At 38.5% G+C, this 27,912-nt stretch overlaps 1 protein-coding gene across 4 annotated transcripts; it reads right to left on the bottom strand.

Annotated features, from left to right (window-relative positions):
* Positions 1-2,278: 2,278 nt before the first annotated feature.
* Positions 2,279-25,773, bottom strand: ZBTB38 (zinc finger and BTB domain containing 38). Of its 4 annotated transcripts, XM_058843972.1 has the most exons (3): positions 25,472-25,773; positions 21,204-21,313; positions 2,279-8,118 (listed from the first exon to the last, which is right to left on the bottom strand). In XM_058843972.1, exon 3 carries the CDS (start codon positions 8,116-8,118, stop codon positions 4,540-4,542), a length of 3,579 nt encoding a protein of 1,192 aa, XP_058699955.1. In that variant the 5' UTR covers positions 21,204-21,313; positions 25,472-25,773; the 3' UTR covers positions 2,279-4,539. The 4 variants fall into 4 exon arrangements, with proteins under 4 accessions (XP_058699955.1, XP_058699954.1, XP_058699957.1 ...); XM_058843971.1 differs by lacking the exon at positions 21,204-21,313; XM_058843974.1 differs by lacking the exons at positions 21,204-21,313; positions 25,472-25,773 and adding an exon at positions 13,766-14,028.
* Between the last annotated feature and the right edge of the window lie 2,139 nt (positions 25,774-27,912).

The following is a 27,912-nucleotide window of genomic DNA, read 5'->3' as shown; positions in this document are numbered from 1 at the left end:
GAGGTATTTGCAGGCTGCAGCAGCTCGCCTTCATCAAGAACTGAAGGGCCTTTGCATCACATTTTCCACCATGGACTCTTGAAGACATGGATCCTAATGTGAAACTCTGGGATCTGGCTACACTGGGACTTCACCCGATCCTGCAATGGTGGTGGGCGTCTGTCTTGGGCCTCCACAATCCACCCAGCCGTCGGCTGCAAGGTGACGCCTCCACTTTGGTGTCACTCCGGGTCAAATTGAGGGTGCATCTGTTCCCAGACCCTGTAGGCACAGAGTCTGGTGAAAGCCTTTAGTGACTGACACATCCTAAAACACAGGTAATTCAACTGGCTAAAGCTATTTCAAGAAGCAGTATAGGACTAGGGTTCTTCATTCTACACATAAAGGTCCTCTTCAGTCCCACTGTTGAATTTGGAAGGTTTGGAAAGTTGCAGGCCAGCACGTGTCATTGTCTCTAACTGCTGTGGTGCTCTGGGCATTTTTTATTTCTCCTGCACAAATCTTGCTGTTATCACTATGATATTATCTGGAGCCATATAATCTGTCATCGTTTCTTGATGGCTTTTCCTGCATCCAACTTGTCCCTCACTGCTTCTTCAAGCACATTCCTTCCTCATCCCCACCCTCCACATTATGGCTGAGGAAGGAGAGATGTGTGTTTAAAGGCAAGCAGGGCAGTGGTGGGGAAAAATTTCATCACACCAGTAACAGGTGGATTTGTGTGAATGCAAAACCTAAACCTGACAAAGACATGAGTTTGCATAAGCTGAATTTTAACCTGTTGGAAATGAGAGGTTCCTCTACAGTACAAATTGAGGATTTGATTATCTACAGTTGGCTGTCTAGGCTGGCTACCCTGTCTGGCTGGTGGCTGGTGAACTGAGGCTCACCTGGGCAGAGTTGGGGCTTTGATCTGGGAAAGCTGCAGGGCAGCACCCTGAGAATGGAGATGTGTGCTTGAACTATATATTGCCACACTTTGGAAGGTAGAGTGACTCTACTGCCTCCATATTCTCTCAAATGTTATAACTATGGTTGGGGTTTACTGTTTAAATTTACCATCAGCTTTCTTTAAAGCACTGACCTGCATTATCAATTCAAGTTTTGCCACTGTCTGATTCCTGACACAGTTTTACTTTTTAAAAAGTTTTGCTTTAGTCGAACATACAATATTCAGAATACTGTTTCAATTGCATAACACTCCTTTTTGGGCTCTTTTAAATTTACATTTTATGAGTATGTGTATAACAGGTAGATCTGTGCAGCTAAGGACATGGTTAAAATAAACACTGGTGTACTGTGTTGCAAATTTACAGGAAAGATTTCTTCATTTAACAATGGGGATGTACTGCAGGGGATCTTTACTTCTTGTGAGAGAACCTCACAGCCAAGGTGCTGAACTGTCAGTGATAGCTGCAGTATTAAGGAAGTTTAGAATGAATAATAATACCAATAACATATAGTGACTTCCTTCAAATGCTTCTGCCCGTCTTTTAGCTGTCATACAATCTCATTCCACAGAAGACAGCAATATCATTTACTATGTTTGTTCTAACTTTGGGTGTATCATAAATGAGGACTAACATTTTGTTCAGATGCACAAGCTTCATGATGATCCACTTGTCGTTTTAATTAGCATTTCAAATAGAGGGGAAAAAAAAATATTGCAATTAACAAACTTATTTTTTTAGTTATATATCTCTCCTGACAACCATCCCAAAATGACCTGCATAATTTAGCTTAAGTTTGCTTTTTAATGAAGGTTACAGACTAGTGACACCTAGCTGAAGGGGGAAGTACTTTGAATATGCATGGTCTTCTATTTTGTATGTATCTTCATATTTTCACATGCAATTAGATATTTGCATTTTGAACTATGTTTCTTGACAGAAGACCAAAAAAGTAGAGTGGGTAAAATACACAATCTATACTACAAGGTTACTAGCAGAATTGAAAAGAATTTTTCAAATTTCAGGTCCTCATGAACACGTTTAAGATGTTGCAAAGTATTAAACACAATTCACCCATATTTCCAGCCCTCTGAAACATTGAGCAGGTAGATTCTGTTCTGCATTGCACTCACCCTGTATGATACCATCACTTCCCTTGAGCTCTGGCATGTTCTCCATTCACCATTCTGACCTTAATGAAGGGACTACTTGGTAACTGTGTTGCTTAATCTTCCACTGAAATAATTATTACAAGATAAGTATCTGTGGATCATATAGATTATGTAAGTATTAAAGCAATTTAAAAAATGGAGAGACTTACAGAAAAATAGGAATATGTTATTTTAATTAAGCAAAAACAGAGTTATAATCACTCTTTCTAAAAATAAAATTAGACTCTTTATCAATCCTTAACATCTGCATTTAATATTTTCTTCTAAACAAAAATACAGATGCAATTGTGTAGCAAATTACAGTCTTTGACAACGTATAGTATTTACCTTCTCTTACACTTACTTTAATTCTAATTTGGTCATTAATACTTGATTCATTACTGCAACATGTTACTTGTAGTAAAAGTGCCACAACTGAACTATAAACATGACATTGCCATCTTAAAACTGCTTTGCTATAAACTGTAGAGAATATACAGAGTTACAAAGTTGTTGTGTTTTTATCAAAATATACAAACCCCCCCAAACCTAACACAAGCTAACAATATTCTTCTTATGAACTATACAGTTATATAAAATATTTGTAAAATTATCTTTGTATTTATAAATATTCTACCTTATTTGCTTTGGTCTATATTTATCACCATACAAGTCCACTTACAAGATATCTTTGTGTACTTTCTTTGAAACTTTCCTGTGTTTATTATTCTATTATCCTTATTTAAATGGAACCAAAGCTGCCATGAAACCAGAATTTCTCAAATGGTTCACAGCATTCACCAGTGATACAGTAAGTAAGTGGACTGTATTATTACTTCAATCAATACTGTATTATCATTTCAATTGTAGTTTTATTGTACCCAAGCTATAGTTTCTTTTAAAATATTCAAGAAGACGAGGTTAAGTAACAAATTGTGAACCATCACAAAGAATGAAGTCAAGAACCACTAACCCTTGTTGTGACTTAATGTTTTAACACTTCACAGGGATGAACATACATGACTATTGGAAATGCAGATACGGTACAACAGAGCCCTATCATACAAAATGCAACTTGCAGACATACACCTGCTTGGACTTTTTTAAGCATCTCAGTTAAAATGAATCACACTTCCACAAAACGGTATTAACTGGAATATTTTGGTGCTGTCTTTCAGAAGCCCATTCTCCCAGTTCTTAGTTAACTGTGCAGCTGCAAGGCTTGCCATAACCCTTTGGTATGGCAGGATGAGGGAGGCAGGAAGGCCAACACTCCTTCCTCCAGCTGCCTGCTCCCAGCCTTTCTCTGCTGTGGCCACAGGACACTGCTGGAGTGGTTGGTGCGATCACTGAGAAGGGACATCCGAAGGTTAAATGTTGCATTTAAGGCATGGAGATGACAGGGAGCCCCACAAACTACACCTGTTTATACACAGAGATATAGCCTCAGGGATATGTATGGAAGCAGGAGTCCTATTTACCTAGTCCTCTCAAAATCAAAGTATTTATGGGGAGTTGCTCTATTATTTGTGTTCAGGCATTATTCCAGGATGAGGAAGAAAATTCTGTCTAAATGTCCTTCTGTTGAGAAGAACTGCATTTCTAAAAGAGTTGCAGTCCCACCAGGAGGCGGACATTTATATACAAGACTTCTGTTTCATGAGAACAATTTTCTTTAGATCAGTGCACCTGAAGAGTTCACCAGGCCACTGACATGGGGATTTATGCAGTTTGGAAGACTGGCTATAGCAAGTTCCACTGAACCTTTATTAAATGTCTCAGAGATATATAAATCTGGAATACTTCTCACACCACCACTCAGACTTAACAGTTTTTATGGTAACTACAAAACTGAATATGGAAAGGAAAAGAGTAGATTAAACTCCTGAATATGCTTTGTAAAGGCTGAGTTACAGAAAAGCATGGCAGAACTCAAATGTACTTCGGCACACCCAAGCCCATGAAACACTTCCCACCTTCACTTTAGAATACACACGATTACAATTATTTCCTTAATAAACACATTACTTTTGTTATAAAAAAAAGCAATATATGGTTTCTGCAGCAAAAAATTCCTTCTACAGAATACACTATGAACCTACTTATTTCTTTTGCTTCCAACGATTCTGACTCAAAACCAGAACTGTAAAATAGTTCAATGACTAGTTTCTTGTAATGTTAAGTAGAAGGGTTTGGGTTGGTCATTTTTCATTCTCTCTATGTTAGAGTCTGTTGTGGCAAAAGTATTTTGGGTGTTCCAAATTAAATTTGTATTATTGCAAATAGTAGTTTTTCTGCGTTATTTTTTTCTTTTGCATATAGTGACACACATTTAGATGAAGAAATTTGACCTTACTGATACATTTCCCCACTCAATACATCTTTATCTTATCCAATATATAGTTTTGGATTTTTCTTTTCTTTTGCACAATTGTCACTCAGATTATAACTTCTGGAGTTACATTTTGTGTATTTTTCACTTTGCTTCCTTCTGAGCCAAGGAAATGTGGATTTTCCAGAAGTTTAGTGCTTTCACTGCAAGTCTGTTCTTTTCTATCTTGTGCGCCTGGACTTTTGAATAGATGTTTCTTCTGGTGCATTCCCAAAGCAGCCGCAGTCTTGCAAATTTTGGGGCACTGAAAGCAAGCATATCCTTTTCCATTATGTTCACGTACGTGCCTTTGCTCATGGTTCCTCTTGGTAGAAAGATACAAGAAGCTCTGAAAGCAGAACTGACAGTGGTAGCGTTTTTCTCCAGTATGAATCCTTTCATGTATTTTGAGTGTTTCATTTAAAGTGAATGCCTTATTACAGTATTGGCAGACAAAATCTTTGACACCCAGGTGAATACGTTCATGTTTCTGTAGATTCCCAGGAACTGAGAAACATTTTCCACAGGTTTTGCAAGCGTAGGGCTTTTCCCCAGTGTGACACCTCATATGCATTTTCAAAGTGGATGGACTTTGAAACTGTTTTTGGCATAACTCACAAATGTAAGGCTTTGAAGCAGCTACATGCCAGTGTACATGTTCTTGAGCTTCTGCTGTGGAAGACTGGTCTCTTTCACAGAGCTCACAATGAAGATTAGGCATTTCTGTGTTCTCCTCGTGGCTGACTGCCTTTTCCTCAGGAGCGTTCCTGAGCGCATACTCTCGACTGCATGTGTTGTGGCTTTCCATACCACTGTTCTTGCTTCCATGCTTTTTCCTCCACTTGGTCTTTTTCATTTTTCTTAGCTGTTTGGATTTCTTTTTTGGTTTGTAATTATAATAAGGTCTCCAGGGTTTATCACTGGAGTCCTGGTCACTAACATCATCACACATTTCTGTCAGCTCCAGGCATTCTGAGCTGTAGAGTCTAGATGGGCTTTTTTCTTTTACCCCCATTTCTGGTTCTTCAGTGAGACTGTCCTGTTTGGACTCATGTTTGGATTTTCGGCCCCTTTTACAGAATAGCTTAGATCCTAATATATGTCTTTTTACAATGGCTTCATTACCGATTTTTACTGTTATTTGACAAAGAGGTGCGACATTGCTGTCAGCAGATGTTCCAGGTAAGGCAGGCTTTGCAATGTACGTTTCAGTTTTACTGGACTCTTGGACAGTATTTGTAGTTTTGCTACATGAACCTCCAGATCCTGTCACATGCTGCGCATCCTCAGTTGCTTCTGCTCTTTTGTACAACAGTGTTTTCTTTTTCTCCTTAACAGTTTTTGATTTTGTAATGCACTTCCCATAATTATCCGACCCATACTTACAGTCATCACTTACTGACTGACCGGGTAGGCTATTTGAAGATTCTGTCTTACTGTTTTCTATGGAAGTGACTGTTTTACTGTGCATTATTACTGATGAAACTCTGCTACTGTGCATTATAACAGAGGGTGCAGAACTGCTGTAACTGATGACAGAGGTTGAATTTTCATTCATGTTAGCTAAAGATGCAACTGAGGAATCACACTCCTGCGAACCTGAGTCATTTGCAGTGGTGGGAACTCTTTTTTCAGCTGGGAAAAAGTCCCTCTGCAGGTCAGAATTTAAGATACCTACTCCCCAAGAGGAAGAATTCTGATTATTTGTGGAAGATGCTTTATCATTACATGAAGATGTATCCAAGGCTAGAGTTCTGTTGTTTGACATTATACTATGTTGAAAATTCAGTGGTGGTAGCTCAGAGCTAAGAGAACTCGGAATGAAACAGTTAGTAGAAGCAGTTTCATTAGCCTGGGTACTTGTTGGAACATTTTCATAGGAAGAATTTCGATAGGATTTATAAGGCAGTCGCCTGCATTTCATAGGTAAGAGTCGGTACAGTTTGTATGGGTACATACTTGGTTTTAAACCCCCATTGGCTGTCTTTTTATTTACTGATAGGCGATGGTCAATTGCATGGAAAGACTTCTGGTGATTTTTCAGTATATAGTAAGTCATGAAGGTCTCCAGACAGAAAATGCACTGGTAGCGCCTCTCTCCAGTGTGCCAGATCTCATGTCTGGTGCGGTACTCAGCTAATGCGAAGACTTTATTGCAGTAGTGACACGGGTATGTTCTTCTCCAGGAATGCACGTTTGCATGTCTTCGAAGGCTGGACAATGTGACATAACTACGCTTGCAAACAACGCAAGTGTATAATATTTGCCCATCAACGACTTTAACCAAATGATCCGTTTCTGGTAAAGTGCAGTTTGCATTAGAACAATCAGTGATGCTGTTTTCAGACAACAGAGGCTCTGTGTTCGCATAGGAACTTCCATTCCGTCCCTCTGTAGCAGTACAGTTATCTGCAAAATTTTTTTCATTTCCTTTGTGAGCCGCTAAGTTACTTGATCTCACGCAGACTTGTTCATGACTTTCCAGTATATTTAGATTTGCAAATTGTTTGCTGCAGTATTTGCATATGAAGGTTTCCTGATGCTCTGAATGGAGCTGAAGGTGAGCAGTGAGTAACACCCGGTCATTGAATGATTTTGCACAACAGTTACAACTGTAAACAGGTGGAGTGACAGTCGCCCCAGATGCAGAGACACTAGCAGAAGTGTTTTCCTCTTCTCTGGACACATGCAAATCTCCTGCTTTATTTTGAGATTTTGGAAAGGAAGTAATTGTCTGATCAGTAACTGCTTCGTGCTGGGCTTCCGCAGTGGTTACAGTAGAGGCTGGTACTTTTGCTACAGCTAAACCAGTACCCTGGGGCTTAAAGGCTGATTTAGGAGTACTACCTGCTTGTTTTCCCTGCTGAATGACTGGGGTGGCTTGGTGATTTTCATAGCGGTCTTCACTCACCTGGTATGAAGGGCTGCTGTCCTGGTCAACAAAAGGTGCTCCTTGTGAAGTTTCGCCCCCAGAAGAAACTGCATAGGAGTGTTCAGCCAAAGTACTGGCTGGCTCAGCATCTTTGCACACATCACTTCTGTCGAGGCCGATGTTGGGAGCTTGTATTGTCTCAGATACCTTTTTAAAGCTGGCCCTCAAATCAAGGGGAGAAAACAAATTGTTTTCTGTTTCAAAAATTGAGAATGCATTTGTAATTCGTGGTCCATTTGTCACAGCAGAATCTTCATGTCGCTTTTCATGTTTTTCCTCTTTGACAGTCCCTTTTTCATTAACACAGTATGAATAGGGACAGGGGGAACTTGAAAAATTTACATCTGTAAGATCTTCTAGAAATGATATTCCCAGTTTTTTCCCTGCAGCTGCAAGGTCCGTTACAGTTTCCTGCCTCTTAACAACTACTGTGGAACTGTAGATGTAATTCAGTATCTCTGTAAACACTTCAGCTTTGAGATCATCTAACTCCAGTACATGACCTGAAATACAGATAGTACGACTCCAAAAGATGTTTTTAAAGTAAAGGCTTGAAGCTGCCAGCACATTACTATGGGCTTTAAATTTGGTGTCTTCCACAATTATGGTGACATCACATAAAATACCCCGAATGCGCTGTTCATTTAAAATGGAAAGTACAGTGTCACTGTGAAAGTCGTCCTTGAGATCCTTTGAATGGGACATGACTGTCATCTACAAGAAAAAAAAAGTAAATTAGAAGGCATTTTTCATCCATTTCAGTTACAGATTAAATTTATAGTTCTATATTATTTTTTTTTTTTTTAGTTTATTAACTTTTGAAGTTTAAGAATGAGTAAAATTTTGTCACAGTATTTCAGGTTTACATTTGTTTTTATATTCTCTGGTGCCAACACCCCTGCAGTAAATGTCTATTCAGATCAAGGAGGCAGGAGCACGAGTCACTCTTCAGCAGGAGGCAGAGGGTCCCTCCCACTCCCTCCCAGCTGAACCTGCTGTTCATCCTGTGCCTTTCACTGGGAATGCAGCCGATGGCTTTCGCTATGCGAGTGGGTGCAGCTGCTCAGGGTCACCCCGAAGGACTCCCTGAAGCCTGGATGGAATTCACCAGCATACCACGGAGGGACCTGGCACACCAGAAGGGGAAGGCGTGTTGCTGAGGTTCTGTGCAGAGAGAGGGCTTTGCTTTCTGGATTGTTTGTCAGACACTTACTTCACAACACAGCTGCATCTGATCTCCTTACTAAGCTCATATTTAAATCACAGCAAGAGAGTCTCAGTTTCAGGATAAGGCTTTATAAGCAAATGATTGCACTAGGAACACGATTTGGTAGACAACAGTGATATACCTGTAACACTTATATGTGAACAGAATATTTTTTGAATAGTGATTAAATTCACACAGTAATTTACACTACCTTAAAATTACTGAAAAGTTCTAAGCAAAACAAGTGGAAAATAATGGAATAGCAAGTAGAAAATAAGAGGTTTTTTTCTTCAGTAATAGTTTAGATTTAGTGTTCACACTTTATAATTAGTGTGTTCTTAATTTCTTTCAAATAGTATGATTTAATTGCAATTAAAAATACCATTAAATAACTGCTAATAAATAATAATGGAGTTTAATACTGACAATAACTATTTAGATTAGCCAGGCTGTTACTACATGAATATACTGGTTCATTCCATTAAGAAAAAAATACGCTAAATATGAATGAAAAGTATTCTGAAACAAATGGATTAATTTGCCAGTTGAATTCCAATTCTTAAAATTTTTGCCAACTGGATCTTGTATCTGGTGAAAATCTCTGTCTTCACCAGATGGTTTTTCTCAAATTCAGATCTGTACCACATAATGAGGTTTGTTCCTTTTTTCCTCCACATCTGGAGTAGCGTTTTGAACTACTACTACTAGTCCATTTCTGACTTCAAGTCATGATGAAATAGTTGTGCTAGTGGAATTTACCAACCACTACAGTAAAAAAATCACTCCTTCCCCTTTTCTTTAAACTTGTAGAAGCAAAATGCACCTTAAAGAATATCACTGACAGAAATTTTGTAAAGGAGGCTAAAATATTACAAAACTCTAAGTTAGGATTAACCTTCTAAACACTCCATCTGCTGCTCCAAACTTTAATTTTCACCTTTAAAAATTTTATGATGACATTTACCCTCAAATACGTTATGTTAGGAATGCCAATATATAAGATGGGTTTGATCCAAACGGCAAAATAAAGGTTTGACCCATATTCACTAGGCAAACAGAAATGGCCATTTAGAACACATTGGCTCATTCACCCAAAATACTGGGAAGTAATCTGTTCTGGAAAATACGGTCTTTATCACAAAGTTAAGTAATACAAGCCATACACCCTTGCTCTAACTCATCTAATTACACTTAGGACACTTTTATCACAAATCCGTAAACTACTTCCCTGCAAATCAAATTACACAAAAAGTAGCAACAACCTTATTGTGAAGACAAACCCAACACACTATGAACAAGACTGTAATTTGGTACATTACAAGTGAAACTTGGAAGTAAAGTTTTTACCTTGCAGCATGGCCACTGCTTATATCAGGAAAGGTGTTGTCTTATGCAAATAGTCAAAATTTCTAATAGACTTTGGTGGCTGAGAATTTTTAATGCACAGAATTCAGAACGAAACTTGATTCACAAAAAATACCTCTGATGTTTCTCATTATATGCCATGGATGTCAAGAAATTAATTAATCAGTATCATAATGATAGAAACATACATGAATATTATTTTGATTATTCGATCACTCTCAGCAGCTGTAAATATAGATACAATGTTTTGTGCCTTGAAATCTTAAAATCATAGTTTATGGTGGGTTTGTTTATTACACTAATTTGGCTTAAAATAAGGGATATTTACTCACTTGGAATGGCAACCTGAAATTCAGTGGTTAGATACCCAACCAAAGCACATAACTATATCTGAAATCTGTATCTGTATCTGAAAACCCAGATGTAACTGTAGATAGTTTTTGGCATATCCAGTCTACGGAAAACATACTGACAATTCTTTTCTTCCAGCAAGCAGCCGCTATTCCATAATTGATTCCTTTTTCTCATTGACAATGTCTGAGATTACATCTGACTTTCTCATGTGATGTGGAATTAGAAACCAACTGTCAGACATCAAAAACATTTCACAACAGGAGCTATTGATAGGGTTATTTCCTGAGTATAGGAAATAAATGATGTCAACTCTACCTCCCAGTGAACTGCCCCACAGGAACTTGCCTGTGTTTTTTCTGTTTCTTTATTGGAGACAGCTGGTTTTAGTTCAAAGACACATCATCTGACAGACTGTTTGCTAAGTGCATCAGACTGCTACTGCCATGCTGAGAGACATACAAACCCAAGTGGGTTTGGTACAAGTCTTATTATTCAACTAATTATTTCAAAATTTATCTTCCTAAGGACAAAAGTGAGTATTTTAAATTTCTATTGCCACGTACATAGATTGACAGCTTTTGCAGTCCCGGATAATTTGGTATGCTCAATAAAATACTCAACTAGATTCATTGTGTCAACACTGTAGAAATGATCATTTGCTATTTGGTAATTTAATTTATTTTTTTTTTCCTGTGTACTAAACCACAAGCTAGATACCTCATTAGAAAGTTATACAGAAAAATTCCAGAGCAAATCAGTTTCCAGAGGCAACGCTTTTTCCTTCTTCATCTCAATTACACATAGCTCAAATAGTTCATTTATTCATACCTGTAATGATTCTCTACTGCCTTCTATTTCACCTGTCTTGCTTCCTGCATTTGTAAAAACATGTCTGAAATGCTATAAAATCCAAATGCCTTACCCAGCACATACATATAAATGGAGTATTTTAGGAATATTTCACATTCCATTTGCAGTTCATATTGTAAAATGAAAACCTGCTCTTCACTTTCCAAGGGAGCACTACCAAGAAGCAAGATACACAAGGATCGCGCTTTTCAGTGTTAGTATTAAATATTTTTCATTAAAACACCAGAAAAGTCCATCCAGAATTTAATTATTCTTCTATATGACTTTTATTATTGAGTTAGGGAAGAAGTTTTAGTTTTATTTGTAAATTTTTCCCAAAATATATGTAAATACCATTTGACCTATTAAAGGGCAACAAAACTCCTCAGACAACTAATCTCTTTTTTTTTACACTAATCTGTGTGTTAATTTCATAGTTTTTAGTCTCAATCCAGACATAAATAATTTCTTAGGAATCTGAACAGTACTTTTGTATCATTTATCATTACCTAATGGTCTTTGGTACACCTATAAATAACTTCAGGTTCAGAGCAGCGGAATTTTTAGTTGGGAGTTACAGTACTATTTGCAATTTTTCTGCAAAAATATTAACAGACTTAACCTGTCCTTACAAGTTGTTGAACCACTTGGAAAAATAAGATTTAAATATTCATTAACTTAAGTTTTATGGTGAGTACGTTTATTAAATTATAACAGTACCTTTTTCTGACATGAACAGAACACCACTCCAGGACAACAGTCACAAATGAAAATAAGTAATATTAAAAGTTAATGTCAAGATCAGAGATTGATGCATCCAAAGACAAATTTAACTACTTATGCCTCACAGATGACGCTGCTAATTATAAACAGAGAAGCCAGCTCTACGTGGACACAGCTGAGCATAGAATCTACTGTTAATTTTTATAGTAACATTACTCTGAAATCAACAGAGAGCTCAAAAGAAGTTTTACTGGCCCATGAATACAAAATACTGATTTTTTTACTACCAAAGTGAACTAGTACAATCTAGGAATATTCTTTTAACTTCTGCTGATCTTTTGAAATCCACTGCCAGGCAAGTGTACCCCATTACACATGAGATTATTCTATTCCACTTCAGTCAGCTAAATTTGAAAGACAAGCTACTGGCATAACAAAAAAACTCCAAAGCATTAGGGGCAGTTGCTACTACCCAGGTAAGATCATAACCGACTAGATAAATGACAAACATTAGTAAAAATTCTCCCTTTTCTTACTCCGTAAACTCCAGAGAAAACTGTTTTCTTACTGGGATTTTAAAGTGCTAATATATTCTGCTACTAATCAACAGGACACTATGGAAATATGTTCATTCCATATCTTCCTTATGTTCACTTTCACCCCATTCCGTAAAGGTCCTCTGAAGTCTGTTTTATTTCCAGCCGGCTTCTCCAGCTGAGGAGGAACATTCACCTGTATCTAAGTCTCTAAAAGGATGCTGGTTTTGTTCTAGAGCCGAAAATGGAGTCAGGCATCACCAACAAACCCCCGAACAAGTGCGCCCCCCACCCCTCCATCTCTGATCCTTGCTTACCTGGAAACCTACTGTCCAACCATCACTGCTACGGTGACTGCCCAGTTTTTTATGGAATCATTTCACCACTTCCATGTCAGCAGCAGGGCTGCCTGGATCAGGGTGCTGAAGCCTCCCTGCAACCTCGGGCATGCAGGGCTGTGTTCACGGTGTCTAATGATGTTAATGATGTCTAATGACTTTCAATAGCTCGCAGGAGCGTGTAGCTTACCGCTCACTCTATAGAGCTACACGTTACTTCTTCAGCCGCATTAAGAAACTCTCTTTGGGCTCTCCCTACTCCCATCCTTCCTTCGCTGTTGCTATAGAACAGCATTACTTTAAATATTAATCAACCCCGCGTTTTCCTCTTTTAATTCAGACAGCTGGGAGGCTGGGGTGCGGTGATGGAATTTAGCCTAAGAGTGTCAGTGTTAACAGACCTCTGATGGCCCGCGACGAACCATTCTTTCAGAGCTGGGACTCTTTCCCGCTATTAGCATCCCGATCTCAGCTCCCTCGCTCCCCACTTTACGCCTCCCCTGACCTCTCCCACCGCACGGAACAGCCCGTGCGGTCTCGGGAGAGCCTCGCTCGGACACGTAGGACGAGCCCGAGCCGGGGCACTCCGCGGCTGCTCCGTTCCCACCACCACGGCCCTTCCCGCCGCGGATGGGCTTCCCCAGCCCCGGGGCTTCCCCCCGGCCCGGCCCGGCTCGGCCCGGCCGCCGCCGCCCGCGGGGGGGCGCTGGCCCCGCGCAGTGCCGGCCGCGTCCCGTCCCGCGCAGCGCGGTGCGGGCTCTGCCCTGCGGGCTCTGCCCGGCGCGGCCGCGGGAACGCGGGGCCCGCGGGCGGCCGCTGCAGTCGCCTCCCCGTCCCGCGCCAGCTGCGCGCACGCGGGGCCCGGTGCGGCGGCCTCGCGCTGTTTGTGCGTCTGCGAACGGCCCTCCCCGCGCGGGCCCCGCGTCGCGCCCCGCTCATGGCGGTGCCGCGGAGCCCGCGCGGCCCCTCCCGCGGGAGCCGCCACTGACCTGCCGCCGCTCCGTCCCCGCCGGCGCAGCCTCGGCCCGCGCGCAGCAGCGCCCCTTCCCCGCGCCATTAACACCGGGCCCGCGGGCTCTCCGCGGGCGGCAGGCGGGCGGTGGCTGCGGCCGGGGCCGCGATCCCGGCCCGGCGGCGGCCGGACGGCGCGGCCGCCATTTTGCTGTGCCGATCCCGGCAATGGGATTGCCCGAGGTCTGCCGGGCAGGGCCGGGCCCGCGCCCTCCGCCGCCGCGCGTGTTCCCTGGCCTTACTCCGCAGCGAGCGCCCCGTGCTCAGCTACCGCGGCCAGCGGGAGCCTGGGCCTCTCCGCCAAGCTGCTCACAGGCAGCCGCTGTACGTTCAGAACCACGAGGAAACGCGGCGCTCCCAGCACGCGGCGCCTGCTCCACGGCCATCAAATGCAGTGCTGTGCACGTCCCTGAGAATTCCTCTTGGACCTAACACAGGACTTCAGTGCCTGGCCGTCCTTCCAGGCCTTTCTGCCAGGAAGAAAGAGAAAGTGTTTCTGAGCATAGATTCTGCGCTACCTTCTGCCACTTTCCTCTAGAAGGCAGAGATGAAACATATCCTTATAAAAAAAAAATACCTGAAATAACTTACATTTAATTGCTGAATTATAGTAAAATCTACACTTATTTGATTATTTTTAAAGCATATACAGAAACTCGAATAATATGAGGAAATTTGTTTTAAGCAGTGTTCTTACGCATAATTTAGGTTTCTTGATATTTTTTACTGCCTCAGGAAACAAGTACAACATTACCATTAGTACTTCCTAAGTAGTAACAAAGGTTCACTTAAATAAAGAAGGACAGGGTTTGATTTCGTCTGTCCAGATGTTCCAACACATGTGGTACAGTCCTTCCCAGATAGTGTCTCACTGCAAATAGTCAGCAAAGTCTGTTTTCTCAGAAGAGAAAAACTGGGCTTTGAGACAGGTGAAAAACATTGTTATATAAATGAAGAGTTTGTTTTTTGTCTTAAAGCTTGCTGTTGTCTCAAGGCTAACCTATGTTTATTTTTATTTAAGGTATTGTGTATAAGGCTTCATGGGACAGAAACTTTATTTTCAAATCTTAAATCTATGCATTAAAAGCACTGAATAACAGTAACTGAATCATTTTAGACCAAAAAAAAGAAAAATCCAGAAGTATGAACTATTTCATCATTGTCACACTTGATGGGTCTGGAAGTTAGAATTTTGGTAGAACCTCTTAATGATAAATGCTGTTTATCATCACAGGAAACTGCTTTATATCAACATAATGTACAGAATCTATTATAAAGAGGGGAAGTCTTTTTTTCCACCCAGCATTCTGTCTTGGAACTATCAGTGCTTTCCTGGTTGGTTTAAAGCTATGAAAATATTTTTTTTTATCTGTTGGGTAATTGTAACAATTTCAGTGACTTATCTATACACACATCTTTCACTAATTTATACAGTCCACATTAAAAATTCATCTTAGAAATACTGAGCATTTTTGTGACGAGTTTAATTCCTTTTGTAATTCTGGATCCTTGGAATTCTAACCTATAAGTTCACCTGTTGAAGCAATGAATATGTTTTTGGTTTAGGGCTCTCTGCCACCAAAAAACTATTTCTTTAATCTCATGACAAATAGAGTCACGAGATGACCAGTAGCTGTTCACCAGCAGCTGTGAGAGGGGAACAAATAATTGAATGCGGTGGTTTTGATTGCAAAGGCAGAATGTGTCCCAATGTTTTCCCAACATTCATTTTTATTCCAACCTACATAATGGATAAGCAAAGTTTCATATTCACATGTAGGTTACTTTTAATCTCGGACTTTGCCTGTTGCTTATTTGCTGTTTTTCCTTTATTACTCTTTCAGATATGTATATATTATTAATGAGTACTCTTGACACAAGTGCTATAAAATGTATTTGTGACAAATGTGTTATCAGTAACAATACAATAAAATGGATTAAATTAAACCTGTTGTAATCCCTTAAAGGAAATAAATGCCTTACTGAACAAGCATCTTGAAACAAATTTAAGGAAGATTAGGTTATTAATTCCCCCTAAATCTTAATTAAAATTGATTATTTTAAATTGTTTTGAAAATCAGATGCATAACCATAATTTGTATGGCTGATACGTCCAATTTAGACACAATAATTTATTTGTACTTTAACATTGCATGTTTTGGCAGTTTTAATGTCTATAGACAATATAACAGATATGTAGAATGCAAAAAGGATTTTCTCTCTCTCTCTCTTGTTTTTTGTTTTTTTGTTTTAACAGGGTGTATTCTTAAGGAACCTTTAGTTCATCCACTTAAAAAAGAATCACCTTTTCTATGACTAGTAGTGTAATTGAAGGTGCTAATTTCCTTATATATATAGGTATATATTTATATATCATTTGAGCTATTGGGAATTCACAGTCCCATTAGCTCCTTGTGTGTTAAAAATATTCTTCAGAAAAAGAAATTCTTTCTAACGCTAGGTCTCATCCAAGACTTTACATAATCATTCTAATGTTTCATGTAAAACCAACTGCATGCAAAGAAAATGGAGGCACTGGTGCTGCAGTCAGACCTGTGAATGCACTACGGTGATACCTGGGAGAAGTCGGACAAGATCCATTTGCTCTGCAGCCCTGTTTCCAGGGTGTAAGCCCCAACACTAATGATGTACTTTAGAAATAGTGAGCTTGCTAGAGTATATGTACCAATTCCTATTAAATGTATAAATGATTGCACATCACAGCACACAAATACTGTGTTCCTTTTAGAAGGAAGTCCAAGTAGTTTAGCAGTGGATTATTTCTCATATGGTAAAACTGCAAGATCTAGAGAAAATTTTTAGCAAATCTCTATAAACAGTTCCAAGGTTACTGAAATGGTGGTGTTGGGGTGCTTTTCTGGAGTCTGATAATCTCACTTCTGCAACTCATGGCATGTGGTATTCCTTCGGTAAGAGTATTTAAAAAAAAAATATGCCAATATTCCTCTCTAGTCAAGTACTTTCAGTTCTTAAGCAACAGCAGAAAAAAACATACAGAGCATTACTCAGTCTTGCAAATTCCTCATGAGCAACAGGAGTTTGGCCAGGATTTGACTGGCTTTTCTCAGTGCCTAGACAAGCCTATCCATGAGAAAAACGCTTGGATAGACTATCATCTTCACTGCTCTCCCTAATGTGGTGAGAGCAGCCAGGGGTACTGCTGAGAGGGAAACACAGCTCCTCTGTACCCTCAGGCAGGCCAACCCTTCACTCAGGAGTGGGGCACAGCAAAGACCCAGCAGCCCTGACTTCAGTTCCCCTTTGTGATGAGTGAGCAAGGGAAAGAGTTCCATGTGCAACCCTTTTCATCTAATTCAGCATCAAGTGGAGGGAGAAGGAGCCCAGTTAGAACACCTGCAGCAGCCCCCTGCCCTTCTAAGTCTGGTGGAGAGGAGAGAAACCTGGGAAAACTCACTTGGCTCTCAAACTGTGTAAGCTGTGCATATGCACTGAACCAAGTCTTTCTCCAAGAAATGCTGCCTTGTTAAAATTTAGGCATGGCCTAATCAGAGTCCCATTAACACCAAACAGAACACATACAAGCAATTTTTAAAGGTGTAACTACATTTTTTCTCTTTCACTAGTCTATAAAAGAAAATGAAACAACAATAATATAAATCCAAATTCTTCTCTTGCATAAAATACAAAAGCTTATGTTGAACTGGAACTAAGAATCAGCTGATTTTACATCTTGCTATCTCCGAACAATCTTAGTATTATTTTCCACTTAAGTCTTTTTTTTTAATGTGCTGCTGACAAGCCATTTTCTGGCTGCCTACACTTGTAGGACATATCAGTCCTTAGCTAACAGAGATCAGTTGCAAACATGAAGCTATGTTTACAGACAGTGACAACAACAGACATTCTTCTGTTGATGACTGTTGACAAATGTAGTGATTAATACATTTGAATAGCTTTAAACAAAAGAAGCAAATTAAACATTTAGGTTTTGTTCATTCAGAACAATTACTATGTGGTATCCTTTTGCCTGTCCGTAATCAGAAAGGTAAAATATAAGTAGTTGAGTTCAGCTTCCATTTTCCAATTGTCAGAGGAAGCATCTTTTGAGTATGGGAGCCAGCATCCACAATGCAGGCTCAGTGCTGCTGTTCTTCTGGGTGAGGTAAGTGGGGGGCCAGGCCAATGAAGCTGTTCTTGCCCTTTGCTACAGCTGATGGAGCAAATCATGATGGACTGGATGAAACAGAGTTCAATCCCTACCCCTGCAAACACCTCATTCAGTTGGTCTGCCAGATGGCTGGGCACAGCCATTTTGGAAACCAGAAGTGGTCTTCAAGCTGCTAATTGGCCACCACTGGCCTCCAGTATTTCTTAAAATTTTTCAGAATATTTTTGGTTTTACTGTTGTTTTGGTAAAACAAAACCAACATACAAGTGATAGCTATTTCTCTGAGTCATCACTTAAGTATGGCCAATATTGTGACAACTTAGCAGACACATAGGAATTTAATATGCTTGCAAATATTCTTATGCTCTGTTTTGTGCTGACCAAAGGGGCCCAGCCGAAGCCCTACTCATCCTTTTCCATCATACTCCGTGTTTCCAAATTAAAGGCTGAAGCAGGGCCTCTGCTCATGCAGTGGAGGATTGTAGCAAAAGCAGATAGCACTGGCAGCACAAAGAAAACCATGATGGCTCCACCTCTGGTTTGTGATGCTTGCTCTGCCATCAATGTGAACTGCTCAGATCTGAGTTCAGCTCAGGTGGGGGTCAAGAATAACTACTACTACTACTACTACTACTACTACTACTACTACTACTACTACTACTACTACTTACTACTACTAAAACCCCAACAGTTGGCTTGCCTCTCCTTAATAATTTCCCAAACTCTTATTCACTCAAAAGCCTTTATAATAGCATGTGATGTTGCATAACCACATTGTTTATGGTTCAGGATCATGAAAAAATTCATGTGGCAGTGTTTAAACTATCTGAAATTAATACTAGATTCTGGTATTGATTCTCAGCTTGGCTGTTGAGAGTTATGGAAATGTTGAACATTGTCAGGATAATCTTAATTTCCTAAATGCGATTGTTATGTATGAAGTCTGCTCTCTTACTGAGCACTCCGAAAAAGTAAATGGGAATGTTTTCATTGATTTCAAGGCAAATTTAATTAGGCTACTTGTCACCTAAGTAACTTATCAGATTACACTCACTGATTTTAAACCCAAGATTTGCAGATTCCCATTTTCCCCAACTTTTTAATGAATAGGATTTTAGACATGTTTCTTAAAAATACATACTTTGGGGATAACCCAAAGGGTTGGATACACTTTTCATTTTCTATATAAATTAATACTTTGGGAAGAAAGGCTAAAAATAACCTGTACATAAACTTGCTGAAGTCAGTACACAAATTTTTCAGAACTGATCTTATTTGTCTAAGTTTCTTTTTAATCTGGGACTGCACACTTGCTCAGAAAGTGTGAATGCTGCCTAAATGCTACATCCAGATACTATTCCAAAAGTCCACGATCAACTGTCATTTTGACATTCACAGCTGTTTCTCGACCCCTGCCTTCTCCCATTGTTGTCTGGCAGAAGACAACATTTAGGTCATATCTCTTTGCCTGGATACGTTAGCTAGAACCGGAGCGCTACAAGCAACACCCGCGTCATTCTTATTTAGTGGCTTTAGTTTGTCACTTTGTAAAGCAATACGATCATGCTTGCTTCAGAATGCTGGTGCAAGATTCAAACTGAGAATGCCTGAGCATTTCTGCAAGATGCTATTACCCATCATTTCCATCCATACTTATAGCAGTGCTGTAAGTATTCAGAACCCTAGAGGAAGGTTTCCATTTGCAGACCAGGTCTACCATACCAATTTTATCCAGCTATTGCAAGCCCAATTGAAAGTGCAATAATAAAAAGTCACAAGAGATATTTCCATTGAAAACATGAGGGGTTTTGGTTAAAATCTGAGTATTAGGAATCCACGTTGGGCCATGCCCAGAAATCTTTTTATATGGTGATTTTCAAGATGAATGCATTATTGTGAGCACATGGTATGTAAATGCATTGGGCTGCTTAATAAGCATTCACTGACACACATCTGCAGCTTTGCTAATGTACCTTTTATTCCTATGTGGTTGTCAAGGAAACAGGTTATGGCCCAGTATTCTGTCTAAAATGTACTGAGCAAGTGTTCTATGATAATTTTCTTAAAATAGGGACAACTTAGGTTTCGTAGCTCATTAATTCTGTAAATGCAGGTAACCTGAATTTATCTAACTGTAATGTTTCACTGATTAGTTTAAACCACCAATGCCATTTTATTGTCTCTGAAAATCCTTTGCATTGTCTATATCACACAGCATTGCATGTTAAAAGTAAATTTAATTACAGAAAACATTTTGAGATATTCTAGGAATTGAAGAGGGATTTTTGGCTTGTGAGGTTGTGGTTTTTTTGGTTTTTAAAAAAATTTATTCTTAACCCTACATTCTGCCTGGTGACCTTCATTACTTATTTCAATTTAGAGATACAACAGCGAGAATGACTCTGATGCAACAAAGAATTTCCTACCAAAATTTGTGCAAATAGTGCCACTGAAATAAGTGGGAGTTCTCCCTTTCTTACACTCTTTGGTACCAAGGACCACATTAAAAATGAATTAATTAATCAGAATTTCACTGATTCTTTCATTCAATACCTTATACTATATTATAATATCTTAAATCTAAATCACAAGATACCAGGCATACTTATACTACCCAAGATTATAATTGGACATTCACAATAAGAAAAAAGAAAACTGCTAATATTTGAAAAAGCCATGCAAAATGTGAACTGTTATTTTGAAATATCTTTTGTGGTTATTCATCACAACACTACACCTGAATCTACAAACTGCTTTTTCCAGCTCATGAATCAAGACTCTTTTTACTGTCCATGATTAAAGTCATGTATGAAGGTAGAGATTCTATGAACTATACCCAGCTTAACCAACACAGCAACAGGCACTGGCACTGAGAGTTCCTCTGTCTTTCCTGTGTGGCACAGGTCTGTAATGAACACTCATGACTGGGATCCAGAGCTAACATTCTAGCATGCTCAGGAGGTTTGTGTGCCTACCAATATGTTTGGTTTGTACAGATCATTGGAGGCTATAACAACCTGTTTCAAAAACTCTTCTGTCTGATTTTGTTTGTCCAAGCTCTATGGCAATAGAAATCCAGTAGGAACTGGAAAAATCCAACAATATTGATATGAGAAGAGAGCAATGTGGTACCATAATGAAAACAAATCTTAAATTATTGTAATAAATTAGAAATTAACAGAAAATGTACCCAGGTAATACAGTGGTGATGGTGTTAAATAATTTAGCTCTATTTCTATGTGAGATTACCCCATAAACTTACCCACCTAAAATCAGGTTGTTCTTCTGTTAGAGTCTTTTAAAAGTGGTATTGACAGGTATTTTCAGCAAAACCATCTCAGTAATTTTGTGAACTGTGTGGCTATAGTGTATCAGCCTGCAAAGGGAAAAATCCAAATTTAATGACTGAATTATTAGATGACTACTAATTTCCACATACATTGTGTAATTCATCAAAATTTTCCCTGGGGTGCTGTAGGGCTCCAAATTTACATCTGGGAATTTTAGAACAGACCAGCAATAAAGCAATAGCATTAACCAAACTTCTGCTGCATTGTTTTATTGTGGTTTAGCCTGTGTAGTGCAGACTGGACATAATGATATATTCTAGACAGAAATGTAAGGATGTTTTCAAGTTTAAAGTAATTATTTTGAAAGACATTTTCTTTCTTCTCTTTCTCTTCCACCACTTTTCTTTTGATCTCTCTTGTCACAGATATCACCACGGTATCTGTGATAATGACATTTCCAGGCAGCTCTTGTTCTCTGGAATACACTTCCTGTGTTTCTCTGCTTAAATGATTATTCATTACTGTCAAACATCCTGATTTTATTATTATGTATCAAACATCCTAAAAAGGTTTTCCTGTAACAGTATAAAAATTACGCAGAACTGGGTTTTGTTTCAAGGATACTGAAAAAAATGAAATTGTTCCATAGAGAAATTGCAAAATCATGCAGATAAGGCCTTATGACTCAGCTGATAGGCATTCATACAGGATCAAGTACGGAGCAGCAATTAAGAATACATAGCTCCATCCTCCATTTGCAAATAGACCATATGCTTTTAGCAATAAGATTGTACAGGAAATACAGGATCCATTACTTTGGCTTGAAAAGGTAAGAAGGGGAGCTAATTTTTTTGTTGTTGGTTTAGCCTCATACATTTTTTGTATATGTTAATCTGAATAAGAAATGTGGAGCTTACGTCTGCCCTTAACAAAGGCCAGAATGAAAGAAAATTGCAGTAAGTCATTATTATTACCTCAAATTACAATAAAGACATATTCATAAATGACCAAAATATGATAAAGGGGAAGCTTAAACATCATGTTTGGGGGAATGCAACAGTAAAAGACCTTACCAAAGCTAAAGATTTCCCAAAGCTGGTAATACTGGAATTTAAATACAATATTATCCATAATAAAGCCCTTTTAATATTTAGTAAAGCAATTTATGTGATGAAGCACAACAGATGCTAGATACCTTAAAAGGGTTAATTGGTACCTATTCATTACTATCAGAATCTGTTTAATAATCTGACAAATATTATCTGAATACAGCTAGTTTCCCACTGAGAGACCTGCAGTTTCAAATCAAAATGAAGTTTAGAAGCATAAGTTACCTTAATTAGAAGGACCATTGAAAAACAAGTAGGACAGTGTCCAAGTGAATAATATTTTGGTTTGATTTTATTTTTACTCATGCTTTGTTTAGATTTTCTGTTAGGCAGAAGTGGAATTTGCATGGATAAAAGAACAAATTCCAATTATAAAAAGGGTGACTCAGTATCAATAATTAGACTTCTATGATAAAGCTGACTGCCCTCCCCCCCCCCACCAATCCACAACAAAATAAATCCAAAAACCCTAACGGTCCCCCCTGACAAAAACATTTGCAGGCTGTGCTGGAGGTGGGAAAAACTGCATCTGCTCCTCCATGCCCTGGTTAGCCCCAGAATAGCCAAAGAATAAAATAAAATGAAGTTTACAGAAGATTTTTTATGGCACCTCTGGCTACAGCAGTCTAACACTGCATTAGCTGGATGTAAGTGCCACTGAAAGACATACAGCAACCCACGTATAAGAGTCAAACTGGAAACAGCTTGCTAATTACTGGACTCCTCCTAAATAAAGAAATCAGTTTCTTTTGCTAGAAGAAATTACCATTCGCAAGCTGCCAATGAGTTTTTCCGGACTCATGAAAGAGCTTGAGTTCAGTCATATTCATTACACAAGAGGACTTGCACCCCTTAACAAAGAGAAAATCTGCAAATGGATTTAAAACTACCATGGGGAAATGTGCTCATGTAATGGAGCTACTTTTTAAAAATGCCTTGAGTGGGTATGTTTAAACACAAAGATATAATAAAAACAGTTTATTGCTAAGTGCCCTATCTTTTCTAAAGATAAGTATCAGAGGCAATAAATAGATTCGACACAGCATTTGCTCAGCATTTCCTTTAAAAATAACCACGCAAGAAATAAACAAAGAAATGTACTTTCTTACTACATTTAATGGTTCCCTCCATATTAGCATTTTAGACAGGAAAATAATCAGCAGAAGCAAGCTACTGGAGATAAATCAAATTACAAAAAATGCAGGCTTTAATACGTCACTTGAGAGATGCTGTCTGTTACGTTTTCAGTTCTGCTTCTTTAGATGGAACAGAGGAATACTGGAGTGCATTAAATTATTCTTATAATTATGAATCAAATGGTTTTATTGTCATCATTAAAGATTTGCCTATTATGACACATGACAGTCATATTCCTGAACAGTTATACTTTGCTCATTTGGAATGCACTGAACTGGTATATTTAGAAGTAAATGAGAATTAGTTTAATATTACTCATACTGTCAAGGCTATTACTGATAATTGGCTGTGCTTCTAAATACCTCCTCTGCATTCACTTTCAGTGCTGAGTCTTCTTCCACACAAAATATACTCAGTCATTTTAAAGTCAAGGACATGAAAGGAAAATGGCTTCCCTGCTGCAAAAGTCTCATTGCAGTAGTGAGAATTTCTCAAGTCACATACAAAGGGCATTGACGAGGAGATACACTACATTATAAGCTCAGTGGAGACATTCAGTAACATCTGATCTGTACAGGCAGTTACCTGTGGTATACTTAATATTTAACTTTACTGGCACTGTAAAAATATTAGCTAAAAATACAAATAAATAATTTTAATACTTAAATTTTTCAAAATCTATAAGGTCTGCAAATTACCGCAGTCCACAAGTGAGCTTATTCTCTAAAGGCTTGTTTAAGGTCTGACAGGAGTTCTTTTGCAGTATGCCTAAACACAGTTCTTTACCTGAACTTCAGAATGGGTCCACTATTTAGAGAAAGATCTATTAGCATTACTGTGGCTGAATTCAGCAAAGTTGAAAGAAGGTTTAAACCTTCTGATTCTCTTCATTTGTCAGCTGCTAAATGTTTTAGTGATATTTTTATACTTGTGGTGATAATAAAACTAATACTTTATATACACACAGTACAAACCTTGACCTACATGCAAGACTGGGCTAAATTAAAAAAGAAACCAGAGTACGTTTCTGGGAACAACCAATGCAAACCAGAAATAAACCAGGTTTTTGTGTGTACAGCTTTATAAACATGGCATCATTTAAGAACTGATAGCCACATGGAAACATAAAGTGAGATCACATTCTCAGTTAGAACTAAGAGGAAACAACTGCGACATTTCCATTTGCATTGTGGTATTGCTGTTAAAGATCTTTCTACATCTCTACCATTGAACCTTTTTAAAGGATTTGGTTGCCAAGGAAACTGGTTCTGGCCCAGTATTAATCTGAAAGAAATATATTATAAAAGTTGGTGTAAATAATACAGTACTCATAATTATTGTTATTCTTTATGCTCAAATTCAGGTTTTTGTACTTAAGGCTGTTAAGATTTTATTTCATAATATTTTTTGTGTGAAGTAAAACACATTTCAGTGAACTGATACTCAATTTAAGCTGACAGGGCCATCTATATCAATCTCTCTCTTTAAAGTTCTCCTACCTGTAAATAACAAGAAATACTGCAGTTTTATGTTTGTAGCCAATACTGAAATTATAAGCATTAAAGCATATTATTCTTTATTTAATATTTCGCACAAAACATAAAACCGCTTACGACAGAATTTAAATATTTTTCTTTTTTCTAATCTTCTTCAATTTTTATTTCTGCCTTTTAGCTGCAAGTTTAGTAATGCTTATAGTCAGCTTTAAAATGTAATTGAATCAATAGGGTTTTCAAAAATTCTTTTGTTGCATAAGCGTTGCCACGCCCTTAGTACATATGATTATTTTAACAGACATGATTGCTCCACTTTCACAATAGATTTAAAAGAACAGATAAGAGTAATTGTCATGCCAATATGTGACGCCAACAATTTAATATAGGTTGTTTTCATTAACAGTTTAGTACATTTTAAAACTGAAAGCTACATTCCAAAGCCCATTTCATGTTCTTGCAACACTGACCAAGAAAACAGTAAAACATGCAAATCTCAACCTACCTGCATGTACCACTTAGAGCAGTGTTAACATGGCAATGCACCCAGCCATTTTTATGTAAAGCGATGGAGATAAGTTCTGTTCTTGGTCTTCCTGATAATTTTTTAGAAGCAGTTGTCAAAATTCAGAGGGTATGCAGCTTGAATAGACCGTGAGCAGGAGAACAGAGTTTATCAACAGGGAAAGCAGGAGTGGGGAAAAAAAAAGTCCTCATCCAAGGTTTTCCGAAACTGCAAAACAAGGTTGACTTTTTTTTTTTTTCTCCTCCTCAGAGGGTTCAAAGCTTGAAGCTGACCACTGCAAAGGCCACTTGTCACATTTACTGAAAATCAACCTATTGATATCACAGCTGAAAATATAAACTCGACAACCAAAGCCCATTGCACAACGTGGACTGCGTAAGAGTTAAAAATAGATTCGACGTGCCTCCTACCTGCATAATAAATATGTAAGTTTCAAGTGCTTTAATTCGATATTCACATTAATTAACAATACAATATACATTATTTAAACTACAGTAAATGCAAGAAGAAAAAGGGTGACACCATCTGGAAGCACAGTTTGCTTTTTTTTTTCCTTTCCGAGGGCTAATAATGTAGTTTGAATGTGATGACAAGCTAACAGCTCACCACATTGCAAATGAAAAAAAGAATTCTTAAGGTGATGCTCAAATATCTAAGCCTGTAATGAAGCACAAACCAGTCTTCACTACTGCATGACATGGCACACAGACCATTTACATACTCACATTTGAGATACTAGGCACAGTATAATGAATTCAATACACAGCATGCACACAGCACAAGCAATGTTAATCCTGCCTGCCATTTTAGGCTTGCAGGAGTAAGATACATACTGCAGCACAGCTCTGGTAAGAGAGGAGGCAGGGGACAGCTCACCTTAAATGCGGTATCTGATTAATGTTGTAAGTGACATTGCGTATCAGCTACAGAGTCTTGGTTCAACTGGGTGGGAGGGAACAAAGAAAATTGTCATCAACTGGTGATGCAAGATGAGCTCCAGTCACTAACACTGTTAGCAAACTCCAAATTCTACAACGATACAGTAGTAGGCATTTCAAACTCTTATCAAAATCTCCTTGTGCAATGGCTGAGTCGCCTGCCGAGGAAAACAAAACAGTCTTCTTGCTTATTGGAGAAACGCTGCATCCACTACAGCAACATCCTCTCGATGCAGAAAGATTTCACGTCGCACATATTAAATCCTGGATGCATTTGCTGTGCTTCCTTAATTTTTAAGTTTCAGTATTAAAAAATAAAATTAAAAGCCAATGATAGCAAAAATAATATAGCTAAAGGTCTGATGTACAGACAAATAAAACATTTCTTTTTCTCTGCTTTCTGTTTTCTCTGTTTTACAGTCCATCAAAATCCTGAGCAGTATTGACAAACCACACGAGCACCGGGTCTGACTGCATGATCAGCTGTCTGTGTCTACGCTACACCCTGTTAACCACAAGCAGTGTTAGAGCTAAATATATCTGCAATGCAGAAACAGTAGGTGCTATGTGGTATACAATTCTGATTAGTTTTAAGATATATTCCTATCCTCAAATATAAAAAATAAAACAAAATTTGTAGCTGATCTCTGTCAAGCATGGTATCTGTCAGACTTACAGAACATAAAAGCTATCCTAAGTACACTGACCTAGATAACACTAAGAAGACTTAAGCAGCGTGCAAGCATACTCACTGTCAAAGCAAGGAAAATGAAACAATGATTGTCTAATCAAACTGAAAGCAACAACTCACTACCACAGTATAAATTCCAAAATGCTACGTACTGTATATGCACATCTCATGTTATTGGAAGACGCAAAGCTCCTTTGTTTTTTTTTTTTTCTCAGCGGCTTTTCTTAGCTACGGTTGCACAATGACATTCTGACATCATGGAGGTCAATGCAGATACTAAAGTGCTGTCGTCTTTAAGAAAAAATAAATTGAAATATAAAATCATAGCTAAAAAAATAAAATAATAATAATTAAAAATTTCACATCACCTACTTAATGTCTTTCTATTACCCTCTGAGATTAATAGCATGCACGTTGTTCAGCCGCATACGTTAAATTGGTATCACCCTCTGCAGAGACTGCAAGAGCATTTGTGGGAATTAGATTTTTGTAAATGTTAAAAAAGGGTTACCATCTGGAAAACTTAAAAATACAATAAAATATTTTGCATGTATAATGAAAAATATGCAAAGACAAAAGCATCAAAAACTGCCAATCTGATTTTTTTTAAAAAAAGCCTAATAAGCAAAACTGGTACTATTTTTATTGTCACTCTGTCTCCGAGGGGAGAATGAGAGAACCATGCTGCAGTTTACTGTAACCTGAGTTACCTTCCCAGAAGGCCAAACCATCAGGTAAGGTAAAACAAACCATAAGATCTACGTGTTTAGAGAGCAGAATCCCCCCCCACA

Source organism: Poecile atricapillus, chromosome 8, assembly GCF_030490865.1.
Source record: "Poecile atricapillus isolate bPoeAtr1 chromosome 8, bPoeAtr1.hap1, whole genome shotgun sequence".
Taxonomy (NCBI): domain Eukaryota; kingdom Metazoa; phylum Chordata; class Aves; order Passeriformes; family Paridae; genus Poecile; species Poecile atricapillus.
Note: the sequence above shows the minus strand (reverse complement) of the source record. Positions and strands in the feature narration are given on the sequence as shown.